Source organism: Schistocerca cancellata, chromosome 6, assembly GCF_023864275.1.
Source record: "Schistocerca cancellata isolate TAMUIC-IGC-003103 chromosome 6, iqSchCanc2.1, whole genome shotgun sequence".
Lineage (NCBI taxonomy): Eukaryota > Metazoa > Arthropoda > Insecta > Orthoptera > Acrididae > Schistocerca > Schistocerca cancellata.
Window position 1 is genome coordinate 362,649,303 of NC_064631.1, and position 12,380 is coordinate 362,661,682.

General features: G+C 44.5%; 1 protein-coding gene across 1 annotated transcript in view; it reads right to left on the minus strand.

The window, feature by feature from the left end:
• Positions 1–12,074, minus strand: part of LOC126088327 (zinc finger protein ush) — a 47,755-nt gene extending 35,681 nt beyond the window's left edge. The window contains exon 1 of the mRNA XM_049906460.1: positions 11,940–12,074. Coding sequence (XP_049762417.1) covers positions 11,940–12,074 — 135 coding nt within the window. The remainder of the gene's footprint in view (positions 1–11,939) is intronic.
• Positions 12,075–12,380: the final 306 nt, after the last annotated feature.

Genomic DNA, 12,380 nt, shown 5'->3' on the forward strand with positions numbered 1-12,380 from the left:
GAAATTTGGAAATTTTTGGTAAGGTCTTATGGGACCAAACTGGTGAGATCATCGGTCCCTAAGTCTACACACTACTTAATCTAACTTAAACTAACTTAAACTATGGACAACACACACACACAAATGCCCGAGGGAGGACTCGAACCTCCGACGGGGGAGCCGCACGAACCGTGACAAGGCGCGGCCACCCGTTGATGGTTAGAGTCTGTACACCAACCAAATTGCGGAGATGCTGGTTGCTACGTTTCACACGGTGTTGCAAATAGTTCCAGACGTTTCAGGTGGGATTAAGATCGGGTTTATTCAGAGGGGCAATCCAACTGAAAAGGGTAGGTAAACGTTTATCGAGCCAGGAACGTATGCTCGCAGCGCTATAAATGCAGTTATTGTCACCTTAGGTGATGGTACTGTTCACAACATACTCGTCTTAAATGCAGAAGAAATATCAACATTTACTGCCCGAGCGTATTAAAATAAATATTCTGATTTGTGGTTTCGTTAGTCGAATGAGCCTAAGTGACGGTACGAAGAACGTCCCCAAAACGTCTCAGTACCACGTCTTGGCTGAACTACACCCTGCACACATTGCGGCTTCGACGTCACATTGAGTCGTCGGCTTGCACAGTTTGTAAAGATACAAAATAGGGACTACTGGGACCTTTCTACACAGCTCCGCTTCAGTCCGGAACCGCGCTGCTGCTACGGTCGCAGGTTCGAATCCTGCCTCGGGCATGGATGTTTGTGATGTCCTTAAGTTAGTTAGGTTTAAGCAGTTCTAAGTCTAGGGGACTGATGACCTCAGATGTTAAGTGCCGGTCGGTGTGGCCGTGCGGTTCTAGGCGCTTCAGTCTGGAACCGCGTGGCCGCTACGGTCGCTGGCTCGAATCCTGCCTCTGGCTTGGATGTGTGTGATGTCCTTAGGTTAGTTAGGTTTAAGTAGTTCTAAGTTCTAGGGGACTGATGACCACAGATGTTAAGTCCCATAGTGCTCAGAGCCATTCGAACCATTTTTTTGTTAAGTCCCATAGTGCTCAGAGCCATTTGAACCATTTTGAACACAGCCCCAGTCAGCTATTTTCCAATTTCTGTCTATTGTGGTCCAACTGCAGACGTACAGATTTGTTCTCGATGTCAGAGGTGGCCTTTTGTGATGTTCCCTACTCCAAAAGTCGACTGCATGCAATTCCCTTCGCAATGATCACTCGGGAACTCGATGAGAGGAACCTGCCTTTACCGACTAGCAGCAACTCCGGTCGGGGTTGAAACCGACTCTCAACGACACAACGTGACACTCGTCAACGATCCCTGTCTGTTAGTATCTTTTTATGATCACAGTTCTTCCGCCATGTTAGATTGTGGCGAGTGATACGCCATTGCTCGTAGACAAGTTAACGCACCAACAAATCTGATAACTTTATTCACCGTGTGGTAATGGGTACGTTCAAACAGGGTAGTTCCTTTCTCTCACGATGGCAACGTTACACCTAGATATCTAATCGACAAGACTGTGTCAAGCAGAAGATTACTAATGCTGTACTGTAACATTGTCGGTTGTTTTTCCTACTCAACTGCGTTTTTATACATTTAGAGTCAACTTTTGCTCATGTATGGTGATGCCGCGAGCACCAGAGAGGTCACATCCGGCACCTAGCGTATATAATGGCGTACCAGTAGCCCAATGGCAGTCACACCACTTAACATATCGTGTAATTTAAATCACTTGACGCGGCTGGAAAACCGAGAACATTTTATTCGGCGTGATTGTGGTCTACGTCATTTCGTTGGACATTTTACCTTGCTGATAACCTTCTTGCACGCTCAGTCTAAACTTGAAATAGCTCTTCGAAGCATGTTGACAGAGCAAACAGTGTACACAGGCAGCATTGTCTTGTTAACAATTGGTGACACAGTGCACTCTATTCAACTTCACTGAGAATGCATTTCTGTTATAAGATGACCGTATCTGCGCTAACCTGCGATGTTTCCTTCCATTTAATTCACTGACACACAATTAAGCTTTCTACATGTCAAGTAACATGTTAATTAACTCTCAACCCAAACGCTTGAGTGTACAAGATGTTATAATTAAAGCTCCAGTTTGAAAACGCTGCAGAATGACATCAGATTTGGTCAGCATCTTATTATACAGGGGTAAATACCATGGAAGAAACAAATTAACGAAAATCTGACCAGTATATGGCACTCTAAGCACCAGAATATGCAGACGAACAGATGCGCGGCAAACAGCTGTTCCTCAGTTTGCTTTCGAGACGTCCATCTTCACTTTCTCAGTGAAGGATCGCGCGTTACTAGTGAAGCTCTTTTGTAAGAACGCATATTGTGCGCTAGTATCTCTACAGAAGTTCCGAAGACTCAGGGGTACGAAAAAGAGGTATTGTCCCGATGTATGCTAAGGGTTTGGCGAAAATGATTACGAAATTCGGAAACACAGGCTCTTCTGAAGTGCAATGCGTCAGAGGGGAGAAAGCATTTGATCTGACGTCTGTCGATCTACAAGCACATGTCAGTACGCAGAATTGCGCAATATGGGCAAGGGAAAATCCGCAGCACATCTACCGGCACCACTCCATTCAGCAAAAGTGACTGTGTGCTGGGGGTTAATGGAATCGTTTATCACAAGGCCGCCTTGCGGATTCTGTTACCTGGTAAACGCTGTGAGAGTCATTTCAACCCTTCAACATAGGGATGTGTGGGTAGGATCATTTTTATGCAATATGGCGCTCTTCCATACACTGCACAGCCGGTGAAGCGGCTGCTGAAGAGGCATTTCGGAAATACTAGAATTATCAGCCGTTATTTCCCTACAGCCTGGCGGTCCAGGTCACCTGAACCTATTTCGTGTGACTTCTGGCTGTGCGGTTATCTGACAAATATAGTGTTCAGTGCTGCAATTAAGACGTAGCTGACCTGAGGGCGCGCTTTGCGCAACGCACTCTGAACGTGATTTCCGAGACACTCTGACCTGTTGTCGAACACGTAGTGAAAGGGTCCTGGAGCCACCTTTCATTAGTCCGGTAGCCCATTTTCACTAGCATTTCTCTTTCTTTTCCTTGTTTCTTTTTTCTAATAACTCTCATTGTGGTCTGTTTTACAGAATAGCCAACTCTCGTAGTGGTCAAGTAGGCAAAGAGGTTTGCGCTACTTGTGAGAAGGTTGGTGGCGGAAATGGCATCTTTGGGTTTTCCGGGCCACGAGGAGTGTGGAAGAGGCTGGAGAAGAAAAAGGGGCAGTCTGCCGCCGGTACGGGAAGCGTCCACAGCTGTGCTCCAATCGAAGAAGGGTGAGTCAGACTGACCGCGTGTCGCGTCGTTACTTGGCGAGAGGAGAGCTGTTAGCTTTTGGTCTCGCTTTTCAGCTCTGAAAGATTGCTTTGCCTTGTCGTAGCAAGGAATGCAAAACTTTGGCAGACTTTTCTTTTAGAAAATTTCTACAGCAGACTTGGATCCGCCGGAAGAGCGCCACACAAAGGTGTCGATAAGAAGCGAGCACTCGCTCCTGTATGAATTTAGGTTTGCCTTCAGCTGTGCCTGTATAAGCTTTTACTTTCCTAAATATCAATAGCTTTGACTTCTCGTAAATTTCCCTTGCTTTATGTATCTTTCGCCCGTGGGGAGCCAACCACGTGGTTGAACATTAGAGTTTTTTGGGCTACCGTCATCACTAACTGTCCCATCTCATGTTTGTTTTAAGGAATGTTAACTGTTCATGATTGTGTGATGCGATATTGTTGCAACTTGGCCACGATACCTAGAAATTGCGTCTCCACAAACCACGTGGTCACGCGGGTGTACTGCGGAACGTGTACCGTTTTATGAGTTATTGCGAACAGTTATCAGGCAACAGCAGTTGTATGAATGATTCACACCAATGATTTAGGTGTAGATTATAACGGTGAATGTATCGATGCTTTTCTTTAATGTTTTAGGAATTAATGTTATCAGGAATTGTGTACATGCCTCACATCCATGTCTTAGGAATAAATGATTTTATCTACAATTTTCTCTTGTGTTCCGAGGTTACGTTTTTGCACCTAAGCCACTCACCTCGTAGCTTTCCCGTTAGCACAGCCAACGCGTTTCCTTACGCACAGGTTCAGTGATTAGTTTCCCCTTTTATTTTAAAACAAATGTTTTAGATTAAGTCTTATTTTCAGGTGTGTTGCTGGGAGCTGATCTTATGCACAGTGTTGATGCATTTTCTATTTTATTTTAAATGTTTGATTCTCGTGAACAGTGCACGGGCAATACTATTAATTACATCGCATCCTCTATGAGCGATATCACAACGTATGCATTTTTATGAGTTTTTGGTCTGTGATCAAATTAATTTATTTTCCGACTCGGCCAAACCTTTGATTAGTTGTATGGTTAGAGTCGGTGGCGACCCTAATCTTAACGTAATAACCCGTAGAAACAGGTTAGTTACAATAGTTTCTCGACTTTAGCTTGTGGCAGAAACTGGTGGACAGAATGTCTTACACCAATCTCACGACAATTAGAAACCGATGTCATTTCTTTACGCGGCTTTTGTCCCCAGGAAAATTAAAAATTGCTGTCATTTTGCTTTTTATGAGGTTTTTGGCCTCAGGGCAATTAAAAACCGATTTTTCCCATCCTATTTTGTACGAACTTGCCGTTGTGGATGGGCTTCCCTAACTAACAGCGCCACAACTGTTGACTGCCGAACATGTGCAGTCAAGCACATTGAACAGTACGGATGGTTTAATGAGCAACTCAACCATATCCGATGTACTGTGTTTTATCTTTCATTTGCAGCCGACCCCATTTACGTTAAGACGCTCACAGAACCATCTATTGGTAAATTTTTTTGCTAATTTTTCTTATTCCATGACGTTTCCCTCTGCGTCGATAATTTTCTGTTCAAATTTGACGACATTCTGAGCAGTGTTTCTCTTTCTACAGCGTTTTCGAACTAGAACTTTAATTATGGACACCGTGTAGATCAGTTTGATTAGAAGAAAGCAGCACTCAGGAAACGAAATTACTAAACTACAGTTTATTCTTTGTTACATAATGTGAAGCCATATTTTGTAATAAGTTGAAATTATCACAAATGACGTAGGGGCGCGACCCAGTAACGCCAGCCGAGAAGATGTGCACCTGGCGAGCGACGCGAAGTCAGCTATGGACGGGAAAGCAGGTGGATCAGAGAGAACGTTGGGAGCGGACCTGAACAGTGGACTAACTAGTGCTACACGTGGTCGTGAGTAAACAGTTCCGCGTGAGGACGAGTTATGTGAAAAAGTAGATAATTAACGGTTCTGAGACAGAATACTGAGGGCGGAAGATAGTGCTGAATGTTGAATATAAAAGTGCTCGAACAAGTTTGTTTTTGATGGAGTGCAAAATGGTGAAAACACGTGTTTGTCTTAATACAACAATGAAAAACGTTAATGATAATGCAAAAGCAATAAGTGTAGGTCTCTTTTGTTTCAAAAAACTGTTTGCCTACAAGATTACCTAAACAAAAGCTCAACGGAGTTCATCGCACCTCAACTCATCTTATGGTACAAATAAATGATTTGTGTTGTAGGAGCCGCAGCATGACAAGACGAAGAAGATGCCTTTTCTAGACTGGGGAACATCAGTGAGGTCTGCATGTCGCAGAATCCCAAAATTACTTTCCTTGTAGTGAGATTCCATTCATAAACGCAGCTGCGCAAAAACATGAACATTTAACAGACAGATAACGATAGACTTCTTTAGCACCCTCGTTACGCTATCGGTAGCTGTACATACCGATTTCCTGCAGTCTACAGAGTATTGAGAAAGAAGTTTCCAATATAAAAAAAACCACACACACACACAAACTGAGCAAGCCACAATGATGGTGCTAAACCTTTTTCAGAGCTCTTTATCGGGTGGTGCTTCACTATGTGTACCTCGCAAAGAATCGTGTGAGGGTGTCTTTTACATAGATAGAATTGTGTCTTTGGTCTGTACTTCTTAACGCTTCCATCGGGTGTTTTCTGTATTGTGTCATCTTTAAAATGCCCAACTACTTTCCCCTCTTAAGAGTATAAAATACACTTTCTCGATCACTCGGTGTCAGATTTCTATTTTTTTAAACTATTTCCTCCTTTCAGTTATCCACTGTTAACACAAAAAATATTGTTTATTCATTTGCGATAGTTGTTCATTTTGACAATTGTACCCGGCTGAATTCTCATAAACTATTCGAACTGTGTATCGTCGGGGAAAGGTTAGAGCTGACAAGATTTAAGGGTGCAAGAGTTTTGAATAGGACGTAAGCGACGGATGCAAAACTTACGTGCGAGACTGCGGGGGGCGGCGGCTCAGGAGGCGGCTGTCCAGGCGAGGCGGCGGGGGCGGCGGCGGGCGGAGACTCGCGGGGGCCGCTGGCGGCGGGGGAGGCCTGGTCGCCTGCTGCGGGCGGCGGCGACGGGGGCGGCGACGGCCGCTCCGCCTCCGCGTCGCTCGTCCACTCCTCGTCCTCTCCTGCAACACCACCAGGGCCGTCTCTCACCAGCGTCCGAAAGCGAAGGCTCGAGCTGAGCTTCTATCAGAGGGCAAGCTCCAGAGACGTACTTAGTTGGAACTTATTTCTCTCTGAGCTGAACTCAACAGAACCCACGTATATGCCTTGGAATTAAGATCATTCCAGAACTACGCACTTTCACGAATCAGAGCGAAACAACCTCGTTCGACAGTGTACTTGGGAGTTAAAAACTTGACAGTTGACGTCACAGGTGGACATGTTCACGTCGAACACGTGCTGCAAGAAGGAAGGTAGGTCTGACGTTAACGCCCGGTCGACAGTGAGATCATTGTAGACAGAGCATAAGATAGCAGCAGGTACCTGACAGTGCTGTTTTCACAGGAACGATCCCAGCATTTGCCTTAAGCGATTTAGAAAAATCACGGAAAACGTAATCTGGATGGCCGGACGGGGCAGTGAACCGTCGTACTACCAAATGCGAGTCCAATGCACCATCTCTGTCGGTACATGCTGCAAGAGCTCTAACGTCATTCATCTGTCCTCCACGCATGCACTCGTAACACAACAGGCAGCACGTGTGAAATGTTCCTTCTCGTATATAGTCTCGGATTTCCGCAGCGTTGGGCGGAGGCCGATTCGCTGCCAGAGTGCTCGCACTCTTAAAGCTGTGCGATGCGTGAGACAAATTACGCTACGCATAGGTCCGTTGACTTCTTCCGAAATGTTTGTTGGCGGATCAGGATCACCACTAAGGATTGCTGTACATAAACTATCAGTCTAAATCTGTGTATCCAGGATTGGGTTTGACCAGCAACACAGTGTTAAAATAAGCACTGCTTCTACGCCACTAATCAATGCTCTGTAGGAGTCCATCTGCTTTCAAAAGACTCTGAGATCCGACAACCATATTGGAAAACGAGGGCCGTAAACAGTCACCAACCGGTTTCTACCGTCTCCTCTATACACACGACAGCACCATAACCTAAAGTAAAAAAAACTAACATGACACACACAACAAAGCTTCACATTTCCACATGAGCAAAACGAATAATTTATTATCTTCTAATAGTCATTGCGAAATTCTCTTCGTTCGTTAAAAAAATAAAAAAAAACGCCCCCAGCCAGCTGATGGTCCCACGCTGTGTTGTGAAGCTTCTTGATGTACGCCCAATAGACAGCAACGTTCTCCTCGAAAATTCTAAAGTTCTCTCAACCAGTCCACCTCTACCCCAGAGGGCACAAATATTGCCTCGTAAGCCCCACGAAGCTGACGGCCAACTCACCGATTCCGCGAGATCCAGTTCACTCCATGAAATTATTTAACTTTTCGGCCTTTCAGTCAATCACAATTACGAGCAGTATGTAGGTTTTTCATCCTCCATTTTGAGCTCCCAATTTTAGTGCTTCTATAAGGCGCTGCCTCCTACGAAGTCTTTCAGAAGTTTTGTAAAACACCAGGCCGTCATGGGAAAATACTCGCCCTTCAAATCAGGCTAGCCAGCTCCGACCAAAGTGCATTTAGGAGGATTAGAGAAAGACGAGTCCATCATCTTCACGTCGAACAAAATCCCGCTTTTCCCTGCAAGAGGAAATTGGTCGTGGCGTCTACTAGCGCCCTGTACTAACATACAGGCGTAGGCTGGAAATGGTACGTTTGTTGAACACGTGGCCATATTTTCTTTATGACTCACGTCTGATGCAATCGCAAGGAGTTAGAACGAATAAGTTTGGGTGCCAAACAACTGCCTCCTGAGAGTTCGGATGGACATAACGTTTAAAACCGTTGTTGAGTACAGATTACTTAAACGGAACAACTTGGTTCACATGATAAAAATAACCCTTCATAATTGTTATCGACACTCCGCCGTTAATTCACAGTGATATGATACGTATCATAACATCACACACAATTTTTAAGACTCCTGAACTTTAAAAAGCTGCATTTTGTGCGAATCGACAAGCAGTCCTACAAATCGATCGTCTCTGCATAGATAAGAACTTCGTGTGGGGAATGTGTTGCAAGAGAGTTCTTTATGTGGTCGCAGTTGTGTCCTCCGGGCGTTTCCGATGCTGCCTGTTAACAAGCTGTTATAATGTTTATTAAAAATTGCAGGATATGCTTGTAAAATGACTGAAACAATGTTTCACAAAAATGCCCTGCAATTCTCTCTTTTAATACCGCTTAAAACTACTAAGAGTGGGTGGCAGCTAAATGCCCCCAGGCACCACAACATTTCATTTTGCACTACTCAACCTATTAATGGGAGAAGAGCAATCTCTGACTTGTTCCATCTAAAGTCTGATGCAATGTTATTTCTGGCTAGGCGTAAACACCTGCGCTTGAGTCATCTGTTTTTCCCGCTGCTGCTGAGAATCTAGGCGACAAAACAGCGTCTTAAAACAGACATAAGATAGAAATAACTCTACTGTTCCTCAAATGTAAAATTTTATTTGCTACTGAATGTGGTTATCGGCGGCAGATTTAAGTGGCGCATTTTGCTAATCTGTGGTACAGGCGAAGAGGACATTTCTGGTCAAAAGAAATCTGCTGGTGTCAAATATCGACCTTAAGCTGAGGAAGAAATTTCTCAGATTGTACGTCTGGAGCACAGCATTGTAAGTAAATGAATCACTGACTGTGGGGAAAACCGGAAAAGAAAAGAATCAAAGCGTTTGAAATGTGGTGCTATAGAAGGATGTCGAAAATTAGCTGGACTGGTAAGAAATGAGGAGGTTCTCTGGATAATCGGCGAAGAAAAGAACATATGGGGAACACTGGTAAGAAGGAGGAACAGGATGACGGGACATGTTTTGAGGCATCAGGGAGTAACCTCCATTGTGCTAGAGAGAGCTGTAGAGAGTAGAGGTACACTCCACAACACATAAATGACGTAGTAAATGGTAAGATTAGCGGGAGTATTTGTAGCATTGGTAGCAAAAGAAAGTAAATGATTGTGTAAGGGAGCAACTGGGAGCCGACAACAGCTCTTTTTTTTTGTTTGTGCTGCACATAATTAAAACCACGCATCAATCAGTGTTAGTCCATTATGTGTTTTATATCCTTACAGAATATAAATTACATTTCATAAGGAATAAAAGTTAGTTGATCGCGTAATTCTTCGCTTTTATGTAACCAAAGCAATTAATTTTAATGCGAGTACAGTTTATATGAACAGAAAATAGACGTAATTATAATCATTATTTAGTAATCAACAGAACGTTCTTTATCACTATCAAAGGCAAAAGTTTCCTGTTAATATTGACAAATGCGAAAGTTGTTTATGATTAACAGAAATATGTTTTGTACAGGGTGTTTCACACTTTACATTACACTTTTCTAGAGTTGCAAAAGGGACTTAGTAGATCAAGTTTCACACACAAACTCACGTCCAGAAACGTCATCGAACGACGCTACAGAGAGTTATAGGCGCCGGCACCTGTAAATGTATGTATATATAGAGCGATTGCGTGATAATGTTGCAAACTTTCAAGAGTGATAGAGAAGGATAAATGTATTAATTTGAGGTAAGGGTCCTTGGCTCGGAAACCGTTTTGATACCTCTGACGGTGGAATACTTGTACCAGCACTGTTGTCGCTAATAATGTAGAGTAGGAAACTTTCAGAGGAACGTATCAAGAACATGGTCTCTAAAATGCATATATTAAGAGCTATGAACACTTGTTCAATACATGAGATGTGTTCCACACTAGCGAGGATAAGCAAGTGATCATAGCTCCTCAGGTATGCATTCTAGAGCCAATATTTACTGGACATTCTTCCTTGTCTTGGTCCATACTATCACCTCTGAAAAATGGATATCCTACTTTCTCAGCAGCAACAGTACCGGTACATGTATTCCTCTGTCAGAGGTAACGAATGATTTTCGCTTGTAACTTGCGATTCGTTCCTTTCCGAACCAGGGACCCTTACCACAAATTGGTACATTTATCCGTTTCCTCCAACCTTCATTTTTAACATCATCACGGAGTGACCCTGTATGTATATACAAATAAAACTGGCCCAGAGAACAGAGTTCCAGGCTACAAAGAAAAAAAGTAGAGGAAAGGAAATACAGTAGTGACCTGAATGCAGCAGGTGTTGAAAGTGACCTCCACTAATCTCTTGGCACTTTTGGGCCCTGGTCTGCAAGTTGCTGATGGCGGATCGAAGCTGGACTGCTGGAATTGCTGCAGTCTCATCTGACATTCTTTGTTCCGGTTCTTCAAGACTATGAGGGTTGTTGCGATACACTTTAGATTTGAGACTCTCCGCACAAATCAATCGCCCACTGACAGATCAGGTGACCTTGGTGAGCAGCTAGGGAGGCGACCACAATGACCATTGGTAAAAGCTTCCTCAGGCGTGAACACAGTGTTAATGTGCCCCAAGGTTCGGCCAGCTGTATGGGCAGTTCCTCCATCCTGTTGGACGTAACCGTGGCTCTTTAGATCCACCGTTAACGCTGCCTCAAATTCAGTTGCAATCTTATCTACTCGTCTGGGCCACTTTGATTTGTCCTACCGTGCACATCTATAGGCGCCGGCGCCTATAATTTTGACGCTCTGTAGTGGCGTTGGATGACGTCTCCGGACATGGGCTCCTATGTAAAACTTTATCAGCTACGTCCTTTCTACAAACTCTAGAAGTGTGTAACATTAATTATGAAGCACCCTGAACTAGTTCAGTGACGCACTGAAGCGATGTTTGATATATTTCTGATTTGCTGTGTTATTTTACCTATTTGTTGCAAAAATTGCGTTTTCCAGCACTAAATGATAAATCTGTGCTGTTTTCTTTATTTTTACTACAACACCCCTCCGTTTTACGTTACGAATTGACAGTTTTCGAATGAAACGAGTATAAACAGTGACAATTTCAATTTTGCCATAAATACTGTTTACTTTTAAATTACAGAGTGGAGGATAACTATGGAGAACGAAAATGGTCCGTAGGTTACCCGGTCCTTTCTCAAAGATTCACTGCTTACAGTTTTTAGAGGAATGTAGTAAGTTATTCATCGCCTACATAAAGAACGCTCTCGTTATGAGGTAAACCCCGAAAGGTATGCAACACACGTACCATTCAGGTAACAAGGATATTGACCAAAGCTACTAGGGAAACCAGCGTAGTCTGCGCTTGCTTACGATAGCCTACGGTAGATTTGCAACTCTAGTAGACAGTGAAAACTAAAGGGGAAGACGGCGTCTGGAACACATCCTACAAATAACTTAGGATGTAAAGTGCATGGGCTACTCTGAGATAAGACACAGGAGAGGAAGTCGTGTCAGGTCGCATCAAACGAGGCAGACGACTGATGACTTAAACACAAATGCCAGGATATTAGGTAGGTATTCGTGTTCACTTGGTGAAGGTGCAGTGAACTGTAGCCAACAGCTCGGGAAATCGCCGACGTGGTGTGAGAAGGTTCCGTACACACAGGAGCAATGGAGGAAGGAGCGGGAGGAATTCCGGCACGGAAGAGCGGAGGCGCCGGTGGCGGCGGAGGCGGCGGAAGGCGCGAGCCGAGGCCCAGGTGTGCGCGTAGCCATTCAGCTGTCAGCCGGCGCCTCATTAGCGCAATTATGTCGGCGATTAGGCGCGTGCTAATTGAGCGGCCATTGTGTCGCGGCCGGCGCCAGGAATGCCGCTGCCGCCTCCGCCGCAGAAAAGCTACCGACTGCCGGCTGCCGTTGCAGGCAGCTCCTGGTCACCGCTGCCAATTAACACGCCTACCCTCCCACCAGTTCCACAATTCGCGTCCAATGCTAACGTCCACTGTGATCGCTTATCGCCGCGTCGAAACATTCCTCGGACACAAAATATGGAAGTGCGCTGATAAGCTAGCGCCGGTGCTGAGGGGTTCGCCTTCAGGAACCTG